Source organism: Coturnix japonica, chromosome 3 (genome assembly GCF_054131305.1).
Source record: "Coturnix japonica strain WE chromosome 3, WE-NBRP24, whole genome shotgun sequence".
NCBI classification, from domain to species: Eukaryota; Metazoa; Chordata; class Aves; order Galliformes; family Phasianidae; genus Coturnix; species Coturnix japonica.
In genome coordinates this window covers 34,410,340-34,435,109 of record NC_140665.1, presented here as the reverse complement: position 1 = coordinate 34,435,109, position 24,770 = coordinate 34,410,340, and the positions used below count along the sequence as shown (strand labels likewise).

Genomic DNA, 24,770 nt, shown 5'->3' with positions numbered 1-24,770 from the left:
ACTACACTTGTATGATGCAAAACACTGACCTACTCTGACCAACTAAAACTCTTATTCATGCAAACGTTTTTTTTTCTATTTTTTTTTCTATTCTTTTTTTCTTTTTTGGTGAAGATAAGGTTACTCTGTCAAAAGAGTGATTTGCTTTTCTGCAGTTACCATAAATCTAACACAAACATCACAGCCCATGTTCTGTTAATTCAACAAGAATGTGATATAAAATGACTGATCCAGTAAACAAAATCATTCAGTGATGAATACAGCAAATGATTTCCTGTTCAGTTACTAACTACTGTAACTTTATTTTTATAGAGCTGCAAGCTACCGGCTAGCCCACACCTTTCCCTGATGAAGCTGATGGTGTTCACTGTAACTTACCATAAAATCTTGCCCTTTCACTTTACATTTTATTTACCCTAGATAACATCAGTATTTTACAGAAGTCACGCTATATGACACATACCACTTCTCAAGACAGTTTGTTCTTTCACAGATGTACTTCATCTTGGCTTTCTTTTTTTTTTTTTTTCGTAAATTCAGAGTCCTGACACCCCAACTATCATCCATAATTTTACAGGAATTATTTTTAAATACTGTCGAAGGAGCTGCATCAGATCAAATGAATTTCTAAACACTCAACATACTTCAGTGCCTGCTACCCTGTTTCACTTTTCTCTCTTAAGCCTGTTGCGAGTGTTAATTGTACAAACGACATAAAGCAGACCTCCTGAAATGCAGATACAAACTGGAAATACAATAAAGCAATTCTCTTTTATATTACTAATGTAGAACAATCTTAATGCCTTTGCTCAAGGTATTAATTTGTGTACCTGAAGATCTAAAGAACACTTTATCTGAGAAGTGGCCTCTGGCTGTTATCAAGCAAGCATTATCAGACTTACTTGTGCCACATCCTCAATTCAGACAGGGAAGTTCTGACATTAGAGGGTTCTCTGTGATTTCAGAACACGATTTAAGAACTGTAGCGTAAGCTGACACGTTTTGTTTTGTTTTTAAGAGGAAGGTGCTACAGTTGAATGGACATGGGAAGAGGGAACTTCACACAAAAGGTGAAAGAAAACCAAGAAGGACAGAAGCAGATGAAGGCAACTTTGGAACCATGATGAAGTGGAGCTACTTAGGATATATACCAGGCTCACAGCTGGGTGCAAGGACTCTGAGATCAAAGAACTCCTCTCCTCATGCATACAATTGGAAGCCCAAGTTACCAAATCAGTGATAGGGACTCTAGGAATACTACACTATTTGTTTTCTTATATTCTCAGCTGCAGCTTTAAGAAATGCATAGGGCTACTTTTATACCAGAAGAGACTGCACACATGTCTGTTCTAGGATTACCTGATCCTGCCCCCTGACTAAACCATTCTATCATCTTTAATCCTATCACACTTCAATCATGTAGGCTGAAACTTCCTTTGCTGGATGTTTGCCTAAAGCTGCACACTGCTGGAAAATACTACATTTTGGAGACAAGACTTGAAACTTGGCAAACCAAGACCTTTGATATCCTTCCAGTATTCCTATGAAAATGTAACACAACTGTCCATTCTATCTGCAAGAGAGAAAAGAGCACAGGGGAGACTGGTTTTAAAAAACAAAAAAGAAGAAAAAAAAAAAAACAAAAAAAAAAAACCCTGCATTAACACTTACTAGACCATAAAATTCTTAAAAATCTTTGCAGTAACCCAGAGGCTACAGCTATCTCCCATCTATATAGTTGCTCTGCTCTTTCTCCTATGTCTGTGCTGGTTCTTGCTAACCTCAGACAGTGCTAAAAAGAAGCTACATGGTTAAGGCAAAATCCAATATGGAACAATATCATACAGCAAAAATAATTTAAAGAAGAGATGTCAGAACAAAAGACGAGGGAATAAAGGTAGAGGGATGCAAATGGCAAAAGACTGAAGCCTTTGTGGAAAAGAAAGACCAGTAGGAAAAAAGAAGAGTCATCAGGAACAGCAGCAAGAAATAGCAACTGGAATGGGGAGACTGCAAGAGAGAACTAGACAATTTGTTAGTTGAGAGACCAATTTGCATAATTAATATATTATCTATATATTTTTTGTATATTCATCCATTTAAGTCTGTACCAAGCTGTACACACATTACTGGTACTACATATTAATTTTTCTTCAGAGATTTCTCAAAGTGCTGGTACTACATATTAATTTTTCTTCAGAGATTTCTCAAAGTGATAATGCACTTCATTAATAAGAACAACTACTTTAGCTGTGGATGCATATACTAAGGTCTGTAAATACCACAGAGTCCTTAACTCTCACAGGTTTTCATTATGGATGATCAACATGATCAATTAAATGTACAAGAAAAAATGCTGTCGCAAATGAAAAGGGAAATGAAAACATTTAAAAAATGATATCTGAAATGGTTAGAAGGATGCTATTGAAAAATAACATCAAGCAAACCTTACAGAGCTTTCTGAAATATTCTATTAAAAGTGGATAAATATATAATTTCCATTTATAAGGATAAAAGTGAACACACAAATGTCCTCAATTACTGAAACAAAAAGAGTTTTGGAAAGAAGTGGAGAACTAGTGTATTTCTAAAAGTGGTGTGTGCTACTCAGCCTGCTCAAGTACATAAAAGTAACTGAAGTCTGCTGATATTTAGTCACTCACATGTTTCACAGGCTGCTGTATACAAATGTATGGGATAAACAACATTCCTGCCACGACTGCAACATTGAATAAAAATTTGTTTGTGCATGTCTTTCACCTAAGGGTAAGAAAATGAATAAATCTATTAAGATGAATAAGTACTCTAATACACACTTACTGCTAATTACCAAAATATTTTTCTACTAATTACTGGGGGAAAAAAAATGTAGTAGTTTTAGACAGAATAGTTTGGAAACTACAAAAGCATAAAAGAATGAGTGAAACTGGCTACTGAAATCTGGCTCAGAAAGCCTGAGTGATAGTTGGGTCATTACCAAAAGGAGAGAACACTCTACCATAATGTCTTCAAGTTTGCTACTATACATAAACATATGTAATTAAAGGGCTGAATCTCAACTCCAAACAGTTGGAAGTCTAAATTATCATTCAAAAAGATGAGTAAGCCAGTAAACAGACAGACTCAACTTTGTGTTCTTGTATGCTAGCCATCTACAACTTGGAATTACACATTTTAATCCTAAAGCTTTCTGTCTTGCTTGGGATTAAACATTAGTCATGAAAAATTTCCCCCTTAATATTAGAGGGGATACAAAGCCTTGAGGCAGAACATTTGTTCAAAGCAGCAAAATACAAAATCAGTTACAGAAATCAACAACTCAATTCCAACAAGTCTGTAGTACTTAGTTGGCCATTTTTGGATCTGTATAAGAAATGGAAAAATGAAACAGAGCCAGAATAAAGAAATGCAAGTTTCTCAACTATTGATTTCTTATTTTATTTTTTTTTTTAATAAAAAAAGAGGTTAACCAGATGTTAACTTTTATCTCCATATCCACAAACAACCTGATAATTCTAAAATGTTAGGCTATCTTTTCCAAATAAAATGTACTATCTAAATTAAATAGTTATGCTAGTTAAACTCTCCTGAGCAACTCTAACTACAAACTGTATTTCAAAACGTTCTGTTTACTTTACACCATTCTGAACCACAGATGACAAAGTTTGCTTGAAGCTGTAATTACTCTGCAAAGCTGGGAAGCCAATTAGAGGGCCTGAAACCTGCCAGTTCCAAAAAAAAAAGAAAAAAAAAGAAAAAGAAAAAAAAAGCACAGATCATCTGTTCAGATTTTATTAAAAAGTTTAAAGTTTGAATCCTATAACTTTAACCATATCATCACCAGTGTTCTTTTCCAAAATGAATTCATTCAGCATAAAAAAAAACACAGAAGGAATACTAATATTGTACTACTATTTCATAAAGGAAACTTACATCTTCAGCAGAATTTGTTGTTAGAGTTACATAGGAATGTTAAACATCCAAAATGCCATTAAAAAGTGAACAAAGGTTGCATATTTGAGAAATTATTTCTCATGCAAACTGAGTTTTAGCACAAAGGAGAACTTCCTATGATTGTCTTCTGACATAAATAGTATTGGACTACTGATGGCATTTTTTAGAACATGCATTTATTTTTATTTACATAGGGAGATATTTATTTGCAGATATTTATATCTAGCATATCTAGCTATTTACATTGCAATTTAATCCTTAATTTCTTATTTTCCTCTAAGTCTTTCCTTCAGAAGATAAATACTTCACTTTCCCAACCTTTGCCTCTTCAGTACCTACTCCAGTTAGCTTTTTCTCATGTTGAAACACTCTGCTTACTCAACCTCTTTTTATTACTGCTACTCTTTGTATTCTGAATCCAATTTTCTCTTATGACTTGTGTTAGGAAAGTAACATAACTAACACAACATTGACACACATAGGCATTCTTTTGCTCACATATGAAATGCCATGACTTTTACGTGTATATATGCATATTTATATACAGAAATATATATTTATACACATGCTTAGCTTGGTTCACTCCTGATTCTCCCACCCATTTATGTACTCCATGCGATTTCTCAGAGGCTTTCCAAAAGGCTCTCTCTCCTCAAGTCTCCTCTTTTTTCACTACATTTTATTTATGCGCAATATTACCCATAAAAACAAGGCTGGTGACATAACAATGTATGTGAATAATTTAATATCCTTTCTTTGGTCCCCAAAAATGCAGTTTTCCCCCAAAATTGCCATCCTTCAAACTGCTCCAGAGGCAGTTGCTTTCTGTTGCCCCTTTGATCACAACATACCTCTCTTTGCACTCTTTGTTTTCTACACAGCCTTAGCACATAAGCAGTAAGTTCTCAACATGTACTACCCCCACAGCCTACCTTCATACTCTTTATCACTCTTTATTCAATATCCAAATGACCTTTCCTATCATTCATCCTCCCACTGTTGCATTCAGCACCATTTCTGAAAAGCATTCCTAATTTCTTTCTATTTAGTGAGCAAGCTCTTCTTTCAATCCTCCTTAAAACTCTACTTCATCATGACCTCTTAAAAACAGGAAGTAAGGAGAGAGAATAGTAATAGGGAAGTAAGAAGAGAGTAAAACTCTAACCTGGACAGTTATGTGGATACGTTGTTAATGTGCTGAGACCACTGCTTATACTATAGGCTAATACTGTCTCATTGTTTTCTCATACTCCCCCCATCTGTTTGCATCCATCTGCTATCCCTTGTTTTATATTTGGAATTTTAGTATTTTGGAGCAGGAACTGACTTTTTGTTCCGTATGGGTAGAAATCCCACTCCTGTGGAGCTTGGCTCATGACTCGAACTTGTATGCGCTTCGATGCTATAACAGCAACAACATATATGACTGAATAATAAACACCAAAAAAAAAAAATTATTTTCCTTGAAATTGAAAAAGACCATCCTTGATGCACTTCACCACATTGGAAAGTCATTTATTTCCAGCACTCCGAAGAGTACTGAAGTAGTGCCCTTGCCTTTCTATCATGACAACTAGTTTGCTAGTCATCCCTTCATGCAAAGAGAGAATGACAATGAGAGATCTCCACATATTATTGTCAGGCTTTGCCTGAGGTTTTTCTTGTCTTCACAGAAGACAGTAACATAATGCATCCCTCTCTCTTTCATACTAACATCTCAATTTCATTTATGCAAATCGATGTATCACACCAGGATAAAAAGACCTCACAATATACTTTTTTACTTGCCATGCTTATACCAGGCTCTACTTAAGAGATAACTGGGGATTACAGAATGGTAAACTGATGTCTGACAAAGCACTGTCCGAGAGCTGCTCCAAAAGTAATGCCTCCTATTTTATAATGCTGGCACATGGATCAGAAGTATATATTGGTAGCATGGCTGAACCTTCCTAACAATATTGCATTTTGTTGCTGCGTTATCATGCTCTTTTATCTGTTGTTTCCATGGAAATAAATAGGAGGCATTACTTATGAAAAGACCACAGTAAAACTGAAGTCTGAGGATCTCATTCATGATCCAAGCTAACAAGTGAATCCAAACTTCTAAGTCAAATGACTGAATACCAACTATGCCACCTTAAAACAGTTCATAAGGTACTTCACAAACCTCTCAAAGAAAATCACTGGTCCAGTTTTCCAGAAAGACAAACATACATACACCCTGCATTAACACTGGTAACAAATTAGATCTGAGTTTGAATTTCTACAGACATATTTGCGTATTCAGCACATTATATATACAGTGCTTTTTTTCTTCCCATAATTATTTGCAGTGTTGAATGAATATTATCTATTCAATTGTACTATTATTACTTTGGATTTAAACCTGTGCTGTAATTATAAGAAACTAATTGGATGCATATCTGTGTATTCACGTCATCCACTGCTGTGACAACCAAAAACACCTAGGACTTCAAACTCAAATGTTATTGAAAAATTAACTGTGGAGTTCCTGGAATAAAGTCATGCCTAATGGCAAAGTATCTTCATGGATAAGTTGATATATACATGTACATGTATTTCCTACTCATTTCTTTAAAGAATGTACTCTGAATTCTTTAGAACCCTAACATTATTCCCTAAAAACACTTCAATTTTTATGTTGATTATATTTTTATATCCCCAAAATAATAAACCTTGTCTCTGGACAATGTAAAGATTATGATTAGTAAAAAGTAGTACAGATTTTTCATTGAGAGTAGCTATGGTTCATCTGCAATCGTTTCTGTAGTGAAGAAAAATAAAATTAAGAAAAATATTTTATAAAAGAGTATCTTCTAGCAATAACTTGAATTTATTTCACCTGTATCACAGAGTGCTTGGAAAGTAAAATATTTCAAGATACCACAGAAATTACAAGTGACATCATTTTTGGCCAAAGCTCAAAGGCTATCATTAAACGGATATATCTCATTCCAATTATTCTCCACATGATGATCAAAAATGAAGGCAAAAGGCCAGTTTGTACAGACACCTCACCCCAAATGTGTTATATGATCACTTACACACTCACTGGATGTGTGCAAATTTTTTTTGGGGGGTGGTTTTCAGTGGTTTCTCTTTTGTGTCTGCTTTTGTGTCAGTAAGGCCACAAAAGCTCCTTAAATAGAACTGGAAAGAACCACCACTTCTTCCCATTGAAAACCAATGCAGTTTACACAAAGCAGTACTGATTCTGCTTTGACAGCACTGGACCACTTAGAAACGGTGTTGTGAGATCATGTTGTTCTTTTCTGGGACCTCTGGGGGTACAAATTCTGTCATGGGGACAACCAGAGTACTAGCTTTTTTTCTACAGAAGACTAATAGAGTCCCTTGCCTATACCAAAAAGTTACAGCAATTGAATCAAAAATATTTTTAGACTGGTTCTGACTGCATTAATGCCTAAGCAAAAGCAATTTAAATTAACATATTTTGAGGTGGGCAGAAATGCACACCCACTCCATTACCATGACTCAGTCAATCAACTGTGTCTCTTGAAGCTCCACTAACTTGATTACTTGCAACTGCTTTTCTGTACCTGAAAAGAGCTGGCTGACTTTGAACTAGGTTCCAAATTGGGCTCTCTATGGTATAAAATACAGTAGCTCCACAGGAGAGAAACCAGAGCAATTCCAGCATGACTTGGTATCACCAGACTGATTTGTTCACCCCTCCACAAGCTGCGGCAGCTCAACAGTCAAAGCACAGATAACTCACTACTGGTGCTCACATGTACTGGAAAGCTGCTGTGGGGAGGTGAGGCCCCTGCCTGGGGTCCTCAAAGAACAGCCACCAACAGGCCATTCCCAAATCTTCCCACTTCGTCCAGCCCATCTCCACCAAACTCCCCCAGTCAACTCCACCTAGCATACTTATGGTCCAGCAAGAGATCAGTCCCTGCCATTTCAGGCCCACAATGTTTCCCTGCCTTAATAACGGTATATTCAGCACTGTTAGCAGGCTATAAAATATTTTTGTCCTCTCCTTTCTCCCATTCACGGGATTCACAAGGTAATAAACTGGATGCAAAGGTTCTGGGAGAGGAAACAACTCAGCTGTGGGTTTTAGGCTGCATTTCTTGGAAGAAGCTTTCCTTGGAATAAATTGGGAAGCAACTATTCAGAAAATGATACTGTATCTGGGAAAGACTTCTGCAAAAGTAAGCCTGGTGTAGCAGGAGTGGAAGGGGGTCATTCAGTTGGGAAAATATCTGTGTGATCAAAGTAACCTGTTTAACAGTGTGGGTGTAGAATTTTAAACTACAGAACAAGTATTGTACAAAGCAGAAAGGTACAAACTTTCCAGCGTTCAACTCAAACAGTACAAAAATAATACCATGGCCTTGGCCTTCTCTGCTTAGATAACAAGCTGTAAGTAAGAGCCAAAGATGTCTATCATTTGGAGAGCAAAAAGTAGACAGAGACCACATTCTCACTTTACAGTTAGCTATAAAGATTACGTGAAGATAGGACTATAAAGACATATCTTTAAGTCCCTGCCAACCTAATCAAGATGGTATTAACAGTGATCTCACACTCCATCTGCCCGGCTAGTAATTTATGAAAAACGCACTTCACTATTACAGAAAAAATATGCTGCACTGCTTGCCACTGCAAACCTACTGCAGCAGCTCAGGAACTCAGGGACTGGAGACCATAAAGCCTGTTCTTGAGATTTACCAGGTACTGCAGATGAGATCTGATTCAGTCACACAGAATGTTGATTTGTTTGTTTGTTTGCCCTACTGATGATCTCATCTTTAGACAGATAAAATATCTGACCCAAAGCAGTCCTTTGCAATTCAGAGTATAATAGTATTCTGGCCTTATCTTTTCAGCCTTTCCATATTACGTAATTTTCTACTACTTATTTAAGATAAAATCTAATCCATTTAATTAAAGTTAAAAAAACAGGAATCTTATAAAAAAAATAATAATAATCTTATTCCAGAAAATGTTTTACTTCCTACATTGTGATCTCCACATAGGTACTTTGCTTAAATTTTATGGGATTATTTTTGTGAGGGAAAAGTACTCGTTATTCTTGCTCTCATCAGCAAATATTTCTTATTAAATTATTGCTTCTCCTGCCAGAAAACAAAAAAATTCATCTTCTTTACCAACACTGTATTTCTTTAATTAATACTACATGTTCCTCTCTTTAGCTTACATACCCTAAGTATCTGACCCATGATGCTTGCAAGATACAGAAAGAACTCCTGTCATTTCTGGAAACAATTTTTAAAAAATCATCCAATTCTCATCAAACCAAAGTTCAGGGGCAGCACTCTAATATCAGCATTATAGAAGATAACCTCTTGGTATCAGGATGGGAAAAAATCATTCAACACCAGTATCAACACAGTGGGACTAATAGTTAATTATGCACTTCTTCACTTCTTAGAACTACTGCTTGGATCATCCTTCTCATTGCAATGGCAAAGGAAGACGAAACATGCAATGAAGAGTACAGTAAAGCAGGACAAAAAACTGCTGTAATTCCACAGATATTCTTTTACTTGGCCATAGGGAAAGAAGTATCTAGGAAACTCCTAAGTGCTATAAATGAATGGGTTATACAGCCAGAGGAATAGCTAAAGAATAATGGTCTATGACTTGATCAGTGCTAGGTCTACCAACTCTCATGAACAACTTAAAGGCATCACTGCTTCTTGAGCTGCATAGCAACAAGGCAAAATGAGCATCTAATATTAAAAGGCTTGTATACTCAATATCATTTGTAATACTTCTGTCATCATCAGAATATGCAAGGTTTTTCACCTCCAACTTTGGGTCAAGGCATGAGATTGGATCTCAAGATTAATTCCTTATCAAACAAAATACCCAAATTATTTCTTATACGCAGGCTGACACGATCTCAGAAATAATTTCATTAAAAAGAAAAAAAAAAAAAAAAGGGCAAATTCAGTGTCAGTAGAATTTGTTCCTCCTTCAATAATGTAAATGAAGGAAATCCCTTCCCTAAATACACCTGCTCTTGTAGCTCCAACATTCCCCTATAAAGCTAAAAACTGCCATTTATAGTATTGCAGTATGCTAAACACATTTTGAAAGAAGTTGGTTACATATCGTAATATTCCTTCCTTTGGAAAAGTTAATAGCTATAATATTCACAAATCTTATACTCAGGAGGATTTTTTCTCCTTGGCTTAGCTCTGCAAATATTTTCATTTCTGTTGAGAAATATTCTACCAACCTCACAATAAAAAAAAAAAAAATACTAACTTGTCTTCTAAAAACATTTCTGAAAAAGAAAAATGGATAAAATGCCTTCATTTTACCCAACAGATTCATACTTTTTAGCTTTGCTAATATATGCAAATTGTCTGATTGCTCAAAATTACTGATTAACCAGGCTGGAGAGCTGATTACCTGATTATCCAAGAGAAAAATAATTTAGCACGATTTTGTGCCATTTGACAGTCTAGATAATTTTCTAATTAATTGGAGTTTTCAAGTGAATTCAGATATACTACCAAAAAATAAAGAGGACAATGGTATGAATACACGTAAGCTTTCTAAGGATTTTCATCTTACAACAATCATTTAATAAATGTTATTGCTTGTAACAAACACTTTAGAAAGAAATAAAATAAAAACAAAAATTGATGACTTAGATTTTTAAAATATTCAAAAACCCACTTCTGATAAAATCTTTAATGCCATTTATAAGAAAATATTGTAGAGCTGGACATGAGATGGGGAGGTACTGGCCTGACACACAACATCAAGAAATTCTAAACTACACATTCAGCAAAACATAGAAAATACTTTGTCAATATGCCGAGAGAATAATAAATACTGGAAACACATACTTGCCACTGAAAAGTTGTTGAGTGGATATGGCAGATCCACATCCTGGGGCTTCTCCTTATAGCCTATGAAAGAACCATCTGTCTTCAGCAGGAAATATCTTGGCCGCCAGTTTTTTATATATTCTCCTAAATGAGGGGGAAAAAAAAAAAAAAAAAAAGAAAAGAAAAAAAAAGTGTTCATTAGTACTGTAGAAGAAAAAAACAACAACAAAAAAAACTTGATATTAAAAAACATATCATCAATGTCTAACATTAATTATACCAAAATCTTTCCAGATGTTTTTTCCGTACAAAGGAAACTAACTTCCTCCAAAAGAAGAGAAAATGTAATTGCAATTGAAAACCTGAACTGTAGAACCAGTAGTGATACTCTGTACACCATACTCTTCCCAGTCCTCCATCTTTGTATCTGTAAGCAGTCTGAAATTTGGTACAGGTGCAAGTAAGCACTACAGCTCAGCTTACAATAACAAAAGTAAATGTCAGTTACTACAATGTAGAACATTCACCATGCTGAACCAAAGCAAAAATCAAAGTCCATTCAAAAGTAAACTATCAGCAAGTGAAGGTACCCAATCCAGTTACCTTTTAAAAGATAAGCCAACCAATAAACACATCAATTCCACTTTCACCCTACTCAGGTTGGAATGAAAGGTTCAACAAGCCATGAGGTATTCAGGAACAGAAAGATTAAGAACAAGACAGAAGAGAGTTGGTAGCTCAAACAATGTTATTTTATTTAAGAGTGGAAAATCACTAAATTGCAATATTTTATCATATCAAAATCTCACCAGTAATTTTATTTCTCATGTATTACACAGGTAAATACAGGTGCATTTAGACCAGCCCAGCTTTCCCCATCTCTGACTTCCATCAGCTTTGCAGAACAAATAATGTACATACAACCAATAGCTAAGATTTTAAACGAGCTACTGTTAGTCATCACACAATATTTTAAGAAAAAAAGTGTATGAACCAATGCAAAATTCCAAATTTCCTTAAAACTAAAAGTTGCCACTTATTACTCACTTGTAAACTTCATGCTAAAATACTGCTCTAATCTAAGACTCTTAAGACTATATCAAAGTGTCACTGTGAAATAAGAATCATGACCTAGTTGTATTAACCTTAAAAAACACAATTTCAAGTTCAGTACGGCTGAAACTGAAAGATGATTTCGACTTATCAGCTTGCAGAATGCTCAGAACTTACTATAAACCAGGGGCTGCACTGGCCCTAGGCTAAACCCAATCCCTGAGAAGTGTTTTGTCACTCAACAGACTGTTAACTGTACCTTTTAGAGAACTCAGAGGTTAGAAGGAAGATGACATTCATTTGACACTGCAATTGTTCTGTTAGAAGCCAGTCTACGTTTCCTGGCCCTCAGCAGCAAAACTTCTAGCTCCAGATAGCACAGCACCTGCCATGCGTTGTTATTTAGAGATTTTTCATTTTCATATAAGTAGAAAAAAATTCAAACTGCTCACAGTGTTACTTAACTTCACTACAAAATAAAGAGGAGATAAAGCACCAGATACACTTGTCTATAGACTCCTCTCTCTATCTCAAGTCTCTGGTGCTAGGTCAGATGGAAACACCTACACTAATACAGCTGGTCTGAATTGATTTCACAATGGGAAATCCCAGCTCAAATTATAAGCAAAGAAATAAACAAATAAACAAATAAGCAGGTGTGGGAAAAGAAACGTAACTTTAATACTGATAACAGTGAAAACTGTATCATTACATGAAAACATACTGATGCTTCTTTATTTATGCTTGCTGAATACTCAAAAATAACAATCATAGGCCTAACTAAAGGAATGATTCTTAAGAATATTTTAAATACTTCCCATTTAAAAACAAACAAACAAACAAAACTGCCTGGAGCAAGGAGTTTAATCCAAAACAAAGATATACATATCAGATCACCAATATGAGTTTAAAAAATAGTAGCATTCTAGTCCCTTTCTACATGTTGAACAGTTCATAATGAATCTTACATAAGGTTCTCAAATACTACTTGTTTCCAGGAGGCTGCGATGTTAAGCAGTGCCTGCTGGTTTAAAATCTATCAAGACTTTAGCCTTCTCTGGAAGATGCATTCACTGGCAAGGAAGCAGCTAAAACAATGGAAGACTTGCTCAACAGCAGCATCCAATATGGACAGAACACAAGTACAGCCAAGCCAGGTCAGCCATTCAAAGTTTAAAGTCTCAAATAAAATCTTCCTTTCTGTAAGGAACAAACTATGCAAATTGGTAAACAGACTCTCCAAGAGTTAGGGATGGCAGGGTAAGAACACTAATTAGTCACATCAGGAAGAAACTGAAACTACTACTAACTCCTACTAACACTGACACTGTCTGGAATCAATCATATTTAAAAAAAAAAAAAAAAAAAAAAAAAGGAGATAATTTCAGCAGCTGCACTTATGCCCTTAGAAACATTTATTCCCTTCTCAGGGCAACATCCATGTTGCATTCAGCTTCTACTAAGTACTCAAAGTCTATGAATGAGAAAACTGAACAGATTTTTGACCATCTAATCAGTTTTGCAGTAGACATCTTGTCTAGAGAAGAACCATTAGAAAAGTATGACAAGTACTTCCAAACTTCCCTGAAGAGAGGAAGATATAAATACTGAATGGCAAGTAAGTACCAGACTGTCCATGAGCACATCTGTATCCCTGCCTCTGCCCAGCAAACTATAGCAAGACACAGGACACACAGCTTACAATGGCAGCTACAAAAGTAATGCCTACTATTCTATTGTGCTGGCCCACAACGTCAAGAGGCAGACTTTGGTGGTGTGGCAGTTGAACCTTCCCACCAACATTCAGTTACGCGTGACATCCATGTGACAGATGGCAGCAGAGTGTCAGACTGACAAAATGGTGTCTGACATGGCAGTGCACATGAAGTAAAGGTGTGGAATTTAATTCCTCCATGTGGAACAAACTACACCTGTTAAGGTTCATCAATGCTTACTGAACGTTGATGTAGATCAAACAGTAGATGTGAGCACAATGAGGCAGTGGCTACAGCAATGGTGGGGTACTTCCAATGGTGCATATTTTTACAGGCACAGCATGCAGGTTATTGTTCATCACTGGCAAAAACACACAACTAGTGGTACAACTATATTGAAAAATAGTATTTTGTATCTGAGAATTTGCCTTATCAACTGGTGTTATTGTGCTCTTTGCATCAACTGGGGTTTCCATGGAAATAAAAAGGAGGCATTATTTTTTAAGCAGCCTATGTAAATGCGGTAATTGCTTCAGAACTATCCAGCACATTTCATTCATACACATTTTTCTCCAGAGTATTCCCCCTAAATATTTTCCTAAGATGAATCAAAATACCACTCTTTCAAGACTTCTATACAGAGACACACCAAAAATACAGACATACACCACAAATACAGACGTGTATATAATACACTGCTTTTTCCTTGAAATGACAAATAATCGAATCATTCATCAGTGGATATTCGGGAATATTTATAATCTGCCCTTTATTTATTTTGTAATTTAATTAACAAATGGGTGAACACTTTTGAAGAATAAAGTAAACAGTAATATCAGTAAGCAGTTCACTTAACTGCTTAAGTGGTTTAATGGCACTCAGGATGAAGTCTAGGTGCCCTCATAACTGAATCCCTTCTATACAATCTGCTTAAGGAGAGAAAAACATTTGATTCTATACTTCTTAATAGACATGTTTACTGAGCTGCTTTAAAAGAGAAATCCTCTAAACACACACACACAAAAATACTAAAACACAGCCAAGTATTGGAACAGAAAAAAAAAATTTCATGTGCCTTCTAATTTACCAGCTCTGTATAAACAAACCAAACCAAAATGAAATATTTTATAGTATATGCAGTATTTAATTACTCTAAATATGTTTGGGGTACTTTTTTCCAAATATTTAGGGAAAAGGGAAGGGGAATGGGGGAAAAAAAAAAAACACGAAAAGAAGGAAAAGGAAAAAAAGGAAGAAAAATGAGAAAAGGGAGAAAAAAAAAGGAGAAAAGGAAAATAAACAGGAAATCGGGAAATCTACACCTGAAAATTCAGTAATTCAAGTGAAAAGAAATTCTATGAGAAAGGAGAAGTCCACACAGACTAACCAAAATCGAAGACATCCTGACAACTTAATGAATTGTAGCTGTGGTACTTGAAAAAGCACTGGATCCACCATAGAGAATTAATCAGTTTGTACCCGACTTCCTGCTGAGATAATGTAAGCTAAATTGTTATTTTCCTTAAATTTACACCCTTCTAAGTTGAAAAACATGTTTTCTTAGAATATGTTTATTAGACTGCAAGAAGCGGCCTCTAATTTCAACCACTGCAGCAAAGAAAGCCAAGTAATTCATACACATCTTTAATTCTAGTCAAAGTTTTTAAAGCTGCTTAAGAAAAGAAGCGGTAGAGTGTGTATTGCACAGGCAATAAATGCATGCACATGATACACAAAATATGAACTGAGAACCTGTTTTGGGTTGTGAGGGTATGCTTTTTTTTTTTTTTTAATAACTACTGGTAGAATAGGAAAAGGAAGGAAGACAGCACAGCATTCTTGAGTCACACGGAAATACAATCTGAACTTCAAGCAAAATCCACACTCATAAAATGCAACCCTTTAATTAACGTTGTACTTAATAATACACTGAATAACAACAGTAACAAGTAACACTTAGTGAAGGTTTGTTCAGAACATGACCCTAGTGGCTGGCTCCGTACTTGCCAACTGCAACCTTAATAAACTGTTTGCCTTTGACAGTCACAAGAATCCGGCCTTCAAGACATTTCAGAAAACATGTTTACTCTAGAAATGCAATGCCTGGAGTTCTGATTCTACTAAGGATCTTCACAAAGAAGATCTATCTAGTAAATCACGGGAGTGTTCACCACACCCATGCTGGATAATTGTTTCTAATTGTTTCGTCTCACCTCAGATTCAACAGTTGCTATTTTCAGTCTCATCCATTTGTAACCCTGCATATACGGAAACTTAGACATTCTTGAAAACTTTTTTAGTGATGAATTAATCTTCTTATTTAAAAAAAAAAAAAAAAAAAAAAAAAAAAAAGCAAGCTTTAAAAGAGCGCTCTTGCAAAACGTCTACATTTTTTAATATGTAAATGGTTTTAGAGGTGTGAAGGAAATGTCTTTAATATACAGTGCTGATAAGCAACAGAAACCTGAGTTCAAAAACTTGCTTGCTTAAAAGAAGCAACAGCTGCCACACAGACATAAGTGAGATTTAAGAGAAGGGGGGAAAAATCCTCCAAGAAGAGAACAAAAAGAAAAAAAATCTGCCTCTCGTCTGTGTCATCAATTTACTATAGCAGCTTTAAGAGAGATAATACATAAATATTGTTCTCCTCATTGTGTTGGCTTTTTTTGTTTGTTTGTTTGTTTAGAGGCACCTCTGAATTAAATCAGACTGCAGCTCCCCTGTACAAGCATTTAGTTAATAGTCAGGAACAAACAGAATGTTTAAGAACACTAAATAAAATTATAAAAAATAAAATTAATCATACACATATGCAGCTTTTCTTTAAAAGAAACAACCATAATGAATGCCAGGTCAAGTGAAATATCAGAAGCAGCACCAGTGGTTTTGAGGTTGAACTTACTTACCTTGGCCCTCTGAGGGCAGTGTTACCTAACACACGATTAGAAGCAGCAGCAGGCTATGTGACTAAGTCAGTAGAAACCAGCACATGTAAAGCGCTCTTCTTTAATACTTACTTACCTGTAATTTCATGACAACAAATATGCAATACAGTTCAATACTGTAAAAAAGAAATGCTTCTTAAAACTAAAAAGTATACCTGTTCTCACGATTCAGTATAAGCTCTCCAATATAGCATAATGTGTAACCATCCTGAAAAAGGTTTAACAAAATCTTACTGCACATCAAAAACATTAAATCAAAATGCAATTTTTCCCAACACGCATTAGCATTTTAAAAACTATTTTTGTTACGTGCTCCCCCCTAAGAATTTTCCAGCACTGCAAAGAAAAGAGGAATTTGGAACTAAGTCTTTGATTCTGTATGTTATACTGTAAGACAGTGATTATTTATTTATACTGTTTTCCCACAGTTTCCAGTAATGCTAAATGACATTTTAAGCACATCTGTACTTATGTTAGACAAATAAATTTTTTCAGTCACAACGAGGGGATGGGAAACACTTCAAGCTGTGTGTGGGTATCAGCCTATACCACAGCTACTGGGGAAATTTCCAAACACAAGGTTTGGGTATCCATGTAAGCAGAATGCCTTGCTAAGATAGGGACACTTGAGGACACTTGAACTTTCTCATGACATCACAGCAGCCCAAAATAGTTAAGATCGGTCAGTGTATGTTCTGCTTTTCACAGCCACGTGGTCAGAAAGCAGTGAAAACTACACGTAAGTTCAGACTTTGCAGAATGCAGCAAGCAGGCTCAGGAACACACCCCAGAAGTTACTCGGTTGAGCAAGAGAAGAAGAAAGCAGAGACAACCCTCTCCCTCATGGCAGCCAAAGGGCACTGAAGAACAACGAACAAGAGAACCTTTTTTTTTTTTAAAGCAGCAGCAGGTTGTGCACAAAACCAAAGTCTGATACAGGTGAAGCAGAAAAGTTTCAAGCAGAGGTGGAATCTCAAAAGGATGAAGACATCAAGCAGCTCTCCAAGGTATGCTTCTCTGCATCTACAGCTGCAGGAAGCGCCACACCGCTCAATGGGAAGTCTTTCCCTTCTTCTATTGCAGGGCATGGGTCCTTTCAGGCTTTGCACACAATCTACAAGTGTTTGAGTGAGGGGTTCATTATGGCTTACATCACCACTCACCCTCATCTTCTCATTAGGATTACTGGAGTGAGTAGTGTTCTGTCCTGTATAAACGCAACCCTGATTCAGCTTCTGTTGTTCATTCAATGCTTTCCCATTGCATCAATAATATTTTATTTAAAATATATAAAAATTTAGAGGAAAATACTCAGTAATAGACAGACGTGCCACTATGCAAATGACCATGCAGTTTTCAAAGCGGGCATCTAACCAATTAGTGATGCATTCCGGCATCTCATGGAAAATAAATGTTGACAATGCATACTCAATTTTAGTACACAGAAGACTCTGTCCTTTAAAAAAATCATAACAGAAATATGAAGTTAGCTGACATCCTGACAAATTGTGAATTGACCTTTACAATGTCCACTTTGAGCCAACAGGAAGAAAAATCTGCCAGTTTCAACATCACTCTCACTTCCCCTCCATTCTTAAAGGATAAGAATTAGAACAATAAATAAATTAAAGAGAAGTGGATATTAGCACATGCTGTCTGGAATAACACAGTTCTGGATTACATCAACATCTCCAAACAACAAAGGAGTTAAATGTTTTCTAAAGGTCTGCTGTTCAGGAATGGAAAACCAAGGTCTACATCCTAGAAACATTTAGGGACACTGCGCACATTTTATACATTTCTCTCTTGCTTACAGCTTCATAATAGCGAAGCCCAAAATGCTACATTAGTTGCTTCTTAAAGCAGTTTTCCAGTTTATAATAGGAATTAGATGCATTTATAGTAGCTGCAAAAAAGAACAAAAAAAATATTAAATATCGTCTCAGAGGATTTTTTTTAATTGGTATAATCCTCAGATACTTTTAAATATTTATGATTTCTCGTGTAGAACTATCAGCATCAAGTGGTACATAACTGAAAACATACAACTTTCCTTTTTTCCCTTCAGTTATTAGTAGACCAAAGTAACTTCTTTTAGATTTTGTAAATATTTCAAGAGTAAGGCAAGCATACAGATATTCATCTACACATTACAACAGAAAGACACTCAGCTACAGCCAGCAGCTCTGATTTAATATATGTAGTAGGTAAAACCATATATATTAAATGAGATGATAAAATGCACATGATTTTTACACATGCCTAGGTGGAATTAACATCATTTCAGTATTCTTTACTTACAGCTGTTTTGCATAACAGCCAACTCCAGCTTACACAAGAAATCTTAAACTTTCTACTCATTCAAAAAAGAATATGATAAAGTTTGACAGTGGCATTATCATTGATCTGAGTTTCTTCAACAGATTAATGTGTCGTCAAAAATTCTTGTCTTTCCTCTCTTAAAACAGGTATACTTGCTAACATGTTTTTGCAAAGCAAACTGTCTCACTTTTACAACTGGCATATCTCAATAATTTTAAAATATCTCCTCTAAACGTTATCTTTGTCACTAGATATGCATGTATCCAAACTCTTGTCAGGCGCTAAAAAACCAGTGCATATGTTATTCACCTGATTATTTTTTTCCCTCCAGCATGCCATGAAAGTCAACCTTTCTACTTTCTACCATTTAGTCCACATCAATTGCAAACAAACATTTCAAGACACAAAGAAACATTCCTCAAACTGCTTGAGCTGAAAGAACAGTTTTATAACTGCAGTACTCTTAAGGATTTACTTGGAAACTCTTTGGATGCATGACACGATAAACAACGATGCAGCATTGCCCACAGTGCCTCAGGCTTCACACCAGCCATGACACATGAAGGCAAATGGAACAGTTCTGTAGAAAAACCAACAACTCAGCTAGCACGCAAAAAGCAGTTCACCAACTGCAGTGCCACTGACCTCTGCCTAGACTCAGATGCAGAAATCCCACTTGAGTAAGAGGCACTCACACCTGAATTTTTAGTTGAAAACATAATCCAGAATTGACTTTTTCTGTCCAGCCAAGATGATGACAAAAGTTGACAATAAATGTTCTGCATGTAGTTATTGTCATCAGTGACCTACTAAACTGATGCTTATTAGAGCTAAGACAAAAGACAGCAAGAAGTTTGCTTTTTTCACATGTTGAGAGTAAACTGTGTTTAGTTCCACTCAGATAGTATTTAAGTCATGCTGTGACTAACCAAACATTCATGATACATACTGATATCATGATTAACAAAGACAAGTTTACAATCTGCAGCCAAAGCGCTCCTCAAACACAATTTCATTTCCCACTTCTCAGTTCAAGACAGATATCAGAATGCCGAATTTGCACATAACATTTATGAAGAAAAAAAAGTTTCTTTTTATATCCTTAAAATAAGAGATCGCCTGAATCAGATAGCACCTTCCTTTGGCCTTTTTGGGCAAGTTCAATTTCCATCCACGTTTGCATCAATTGTCACATTTGTCACATTAACCTGGAAACACATTGAGTAGATAAGAGGAAGGAAGGAAAACATATTCCTAAAGAGTGATTCAAATTTTATTTTATTCTTTATATAGAACCATCAAACAAGAAAATACACAAGTTATGCCTGACCACCTCCTTGCCTTTGGAAAAAGAACTGAGAATAAGATCAAGCGAAAGAGAAAATTAGTTGCTAATCTCATTCTAACCCCTAGCATTTACTTGTCTATTATACAATAGCAGACATTCACCGATTGGCACTTTCTGCATAAGAAAAGCTCAGGATGCAGTAGCAGGGGCATGCGATGTATCAGTCCTGAGGTAGACAAAGCTACCTAAGAATATGTGTAGCACCTGTCCTCCACATGTCTAAGACTGAAATAGCTGCGTTAGTTGTTTTTTTTTTTTTACTTCCGCAAGTACCAAATTTATCAAGACTTTTTTTTTCTTTTTTTTAATCCACCACATGGAGAAATCAAAAGTTTTCTCTGCTGTAAGAAAAAGCTCTTTTTAGGAACAAACAATGGAGAGAAGGAAGATATTAAACTCCTGAACTAATTAACAGAAGTAAAGGAGGCGGTAGGGACAATGATAATTAATATGTACCCTCCTTCTAACCAAATCTCCACATACATTTATTCTGTATATGCACACACAACAGCAGCATCATAAACCGTCTCAAGTTCTTGCCATTATTCAGTTCGACATCTGCACATGTTTATGCGTCTCTCCAAACAACCTCTTGAACACCCTGCTGGAGCTGTCATTTTTTTCTTCTCCCTATCTGGCAGATGGCAAGTCAACAATCGGCATCAACAGCAGCCGAATATCTCCCCCCTCCATCCGACCCCCCTAAACAGACACAATAATAACTTCTTTGTGCTTCCCCACAATGCAGCTGCTTAAACCATTTCGCTACAAGGCTGCTTTGCCTTAATAAAAAAAAAAAAAAAAAAAAAAAAAATCCCTTCTGTCAAGTCTAAAAAGCAGCATAATGTTAAGCAAGCTAAAGCCACAGCACAGCTGCAAACGGGCAGACACATTGACAGCTCCTCCCTTAACAAAGCCCTGTGAATTGAAGGGGGTTCATCTGAGGCTCACACAGTAATTAGTATAAAAAAGTCCGACAGCCTCTATTATGCTAGGAAAAAAAAACTGGACAGAACTGGGCTGCTGTTTTGCGTCAAGAGTTCTGCTGCAGAGTAGATAAATCATGTTGGGTTTTTTTCCCTCTCTTTTTAAAGACAGTAATAAGGAGGATGAGAGAAGCTAATTTGAAAACTTGGACACAGTAATTGTACCATATGGTGAGCATTTATCCCTTCTGAAATACACGCTAACAGTCACTTACATGCACAGTGCTTTGTTTTACAGTTGTTATTCTCTCTACCATATTCATAAAATGGATCTGAATATTCGATACTCCAGAGAAGTTGTGTGTAATTAGCAACAAAACTGCCTGAGCTTAATATATTGGCCTACCATAGCAATCTAGTTAATTGCAGAAAATCCCATGCCCCCAAATTTAAATAGTGTCCACTTGAAGGATTTTTTTTTAATTTCCCTCAAACTGGCTGAATACCACACACAATAAAGTTTGGGGAAGTCATTTATTGACAGCAGCACTCCTCGATACCATAGACTCTAAAATGCACGATCAGGACACATTTTCCTTGTTATCCACACAAGAGGGAGGGATTAATTCAAGAACCACTTGAGGGTAACCTCAGAATACTGAAGTTCCATCCTACTTGGAAAAGGAATTGCACCATAAACTTACACAGTGAAGCCAGACTCTGGAGCGTGGCACAGCAAGCAGACAAAGACTTCAAGTCCACTCCCCCACTTCCACCCCCATGTTCTTCCTGATTGTATTTTCATGTATTTTTGTTAGTACTTCATCCACAAGGATCTTGAAAATGTACCATTCAACCCTCAGGGTCCGCTTGCTCTTTACCACATACTTCCAGCTTTTCACCCTGCTTATGACACCAAATTATACTGAAATTGCTTCAGATAAGGCATCAGCTGAGCAAAACTGGGAAAACCTTCTATAAGTAAAGAAAATACTGTATTTAAGATGGAAAATTAATATATCTTAGAAATACAAGTATAACTGTAGTGAACTTCCAAGCAAGGAAAATAAAATCTCAAGTAGAAATAAAAATCTGATGAAAAATTAACCAGAAAAATGAAGTCTGCAACTAACGATAATCATGTTTTCAAGAAACCAGAATAGTGCCTTTACCTAAGAAGACAATAGAAATCTGCTTTGCACTTTTTCAGGTAACAAATATCCTCAGTGTCTCTGGCCCAAAAACAGATACCAGAACAAAGTGCTGGGGGCCAAGGGACCACAGGGAAATAGGCCCCAGAGAAGATCTAGAAAAGGTTAGGAATAAATGTGAAAATTTCAAGTCAATTGTCTGCACGGTAATCTAAGAAAACTGTTTATAAGCTTTAATCATACACTTAACTAATGTAAAATGACACGTGATAAACAAAGCATCACTGCCTTTCAGTAGAAAAATAGTTCCCATCATACCCATAATATCAAAAAAATACTAGAATATATTAAAACAAAACAAAACAAAAAACAAAAAGCAAAAAAAAAAAAAAAAAAAAGAAAAAAAAAGAAGAAGAAGAAGAAGAAGAAAGAAAAATACCAGAGCAGAAAGGATACAGAGACAAAACACACACAAAATAACACTGGAAGTACAAAGAAGCAGAGGAGAGAATTACAGGATTAGCCTTCAGTTTCAAGGAGGGACTACTACAAAAGGATTTAATGTCACTAAAGACCAACAGCAGAACAACTGGCTATCTGAAAACAAATTTTCATCAGAGTTCAGGAGCAGATTTTCAAACACTCAGCAGCCAGCATTTACAGCTGGAGTCTGTAACACTGCTAATAACCTGATGTTTTGCACTACAAATTTGCCAGACATGCTCCCTTCAGCACCTTTAGAGAAACCAAGTCTCTCCTTCAGTGCTGTGATGCATCTTTTTTTTGTTGTTGTTGTTTCTGAATGAAAGTCTCGCATTCAGGAAGTTGCAGTAAGCATTCAATACGGGCAGGTTGTTCCTCCTCACTGAATATCCCTTAGTCCTAGCACCAACCTGTAGCTAGCCAGGCAGTGCAGACAGTGAACGAACATCCCACTCCCCGTCCACCTCAGGTCATCTTAAATAAAGCCCATAACCAGCACGGTGTGTTTGGGAAGGTGAGGAACACATGTTAAAGAATGTGTCAGTGGTGTCAATCTGTGCAGCTGAGGCAGGTCTACACCAGAAGCACATCCCAAGAAGAAAAGTATTTTGATCTGATCAAAACAATTTCAGCTCACTGTACAACTAGTATTTGCACAAGGGAGAAACTGGGGAATAATAGGCTGGGGGCACAAAAGATGCAATGGAGAAGAGGCATCAGCATGAACTTATGCAAAAGTAATGACTGATGAATTGGACTGCTGGTCTAACACGTGATGGCAATTCTCGTTTTCCGGTTAAGCTACAAGAGCAGGTTCAAGTGATTCAAATTTCTAAGATAACCACGTCACTAAGCAGTGATTTTACTGCTGACACAAAATCAGACCAGGAATTTCCCTAATACAACTTCAGACTTTACATAAGCAAAGTATATTGGCAACACTTTTTATTTTTTTTTTATGACACATGTACACACAAAAATTATAGATAAAAAATACACGTGCACCTTAAGGAGTATGCACAAAACCCTCTACCTTTGAAAATACCTGAAAACTCACTTTAAAATGTCCAACGCGAAAATCACTTGAAATAAAGTACTTTGACATCTATTTATGAAGCAGTAACAACAATTTTACAATATCAACAAATCTCTGCAATGCAAACTAAGATCCCAATACAAATTGGTACTTTGATTTAGCCATGAAGTATTTCCTGTACCAGAAACAGCATCAAGAAGATGAGAACTTGGTCAGTAATGTATTTTCTTAAACTTGCAGACTATAATTAAAGCAAGTGAAGCTAAAAACCACCCCACAGTTTTTAACCGCAGGATTCTACATATTTCTAAAATATTTTACTGCCTTAAAATGAATAAATCTACTTGTAACGCCCACGTATGAATCATAATACAGTTTAATTTTAATATACATATTTTACAGTATTTTATCTTGCATGATTTGGCTACATTACAATTGGAATAAACTCTCAGGCAAATGAGATGATTTTAAAGTCCTTCACGTCAAGTTTCTCCATTCCTCTGAATTAAAAGAAAGCTTGACTAATGTGCAGAAATGTGTAATATTTAAACCTGCAATTTTACTAGCACAAGAATTTTGCCTCATTTTCAAACACTCCTTAGAAACTTTTAAAACAGAGCTATTAAATATGAATCGCAAAATTCCAGTCACCATGTGGAATTCAATACTGACCTAGGGAAGGCACAGAAATTTAACTAACCGAATGTGGCACACTCAGGACAAGGTTTGGTACTGATGTTCGCTAACACCCATCTTGTGCTTTCTCTGCTACAAGCAGAGATAGACTCCAAAACAACTCTGACATGAAAGTCAAACTTATCAGAAGACATCAGACAAAAAAAAGACTTCATTCAATGCAGAAGTCAAATCTTATAAAAGAGAAAACAATATTAATCACTCTGTAAAACTGACTTTTCAGAAATGCACACTGATTATTCATTCAGTTTTTAACTGGCACCAAATGTTTAACATGC

The 24,770-nt window shown here is 36.0% G+C and overlaps 1 protein-coding gene across 5 annotated transcripts in view; it reads right to left on the bottom strand.

The window, feature by feature from the left end:
- The window catches only part of AKT3 (AKT serine/threonine kinase 3), a 137,326-nt gene that overhangs the window by 50,024 nt on the left and 62,532 nt on the right, over window positions 1-24,770 (bottom strand). For all 5 annotated transcript variants that reach the window (XM_015857621.2, XM_015857620.2, XM_085541262.1 and 2 more), the window contains exon 3: window positions 10,836-10,961. In XM_015857621.2, coding sequence (XP_015713107.2) covers window positions 10,836-10,961 — 126 coding nt within the window. The remainder of the gene's footprint in view (window positions 1-10,835; window positions 10,962-24,770) is intronic.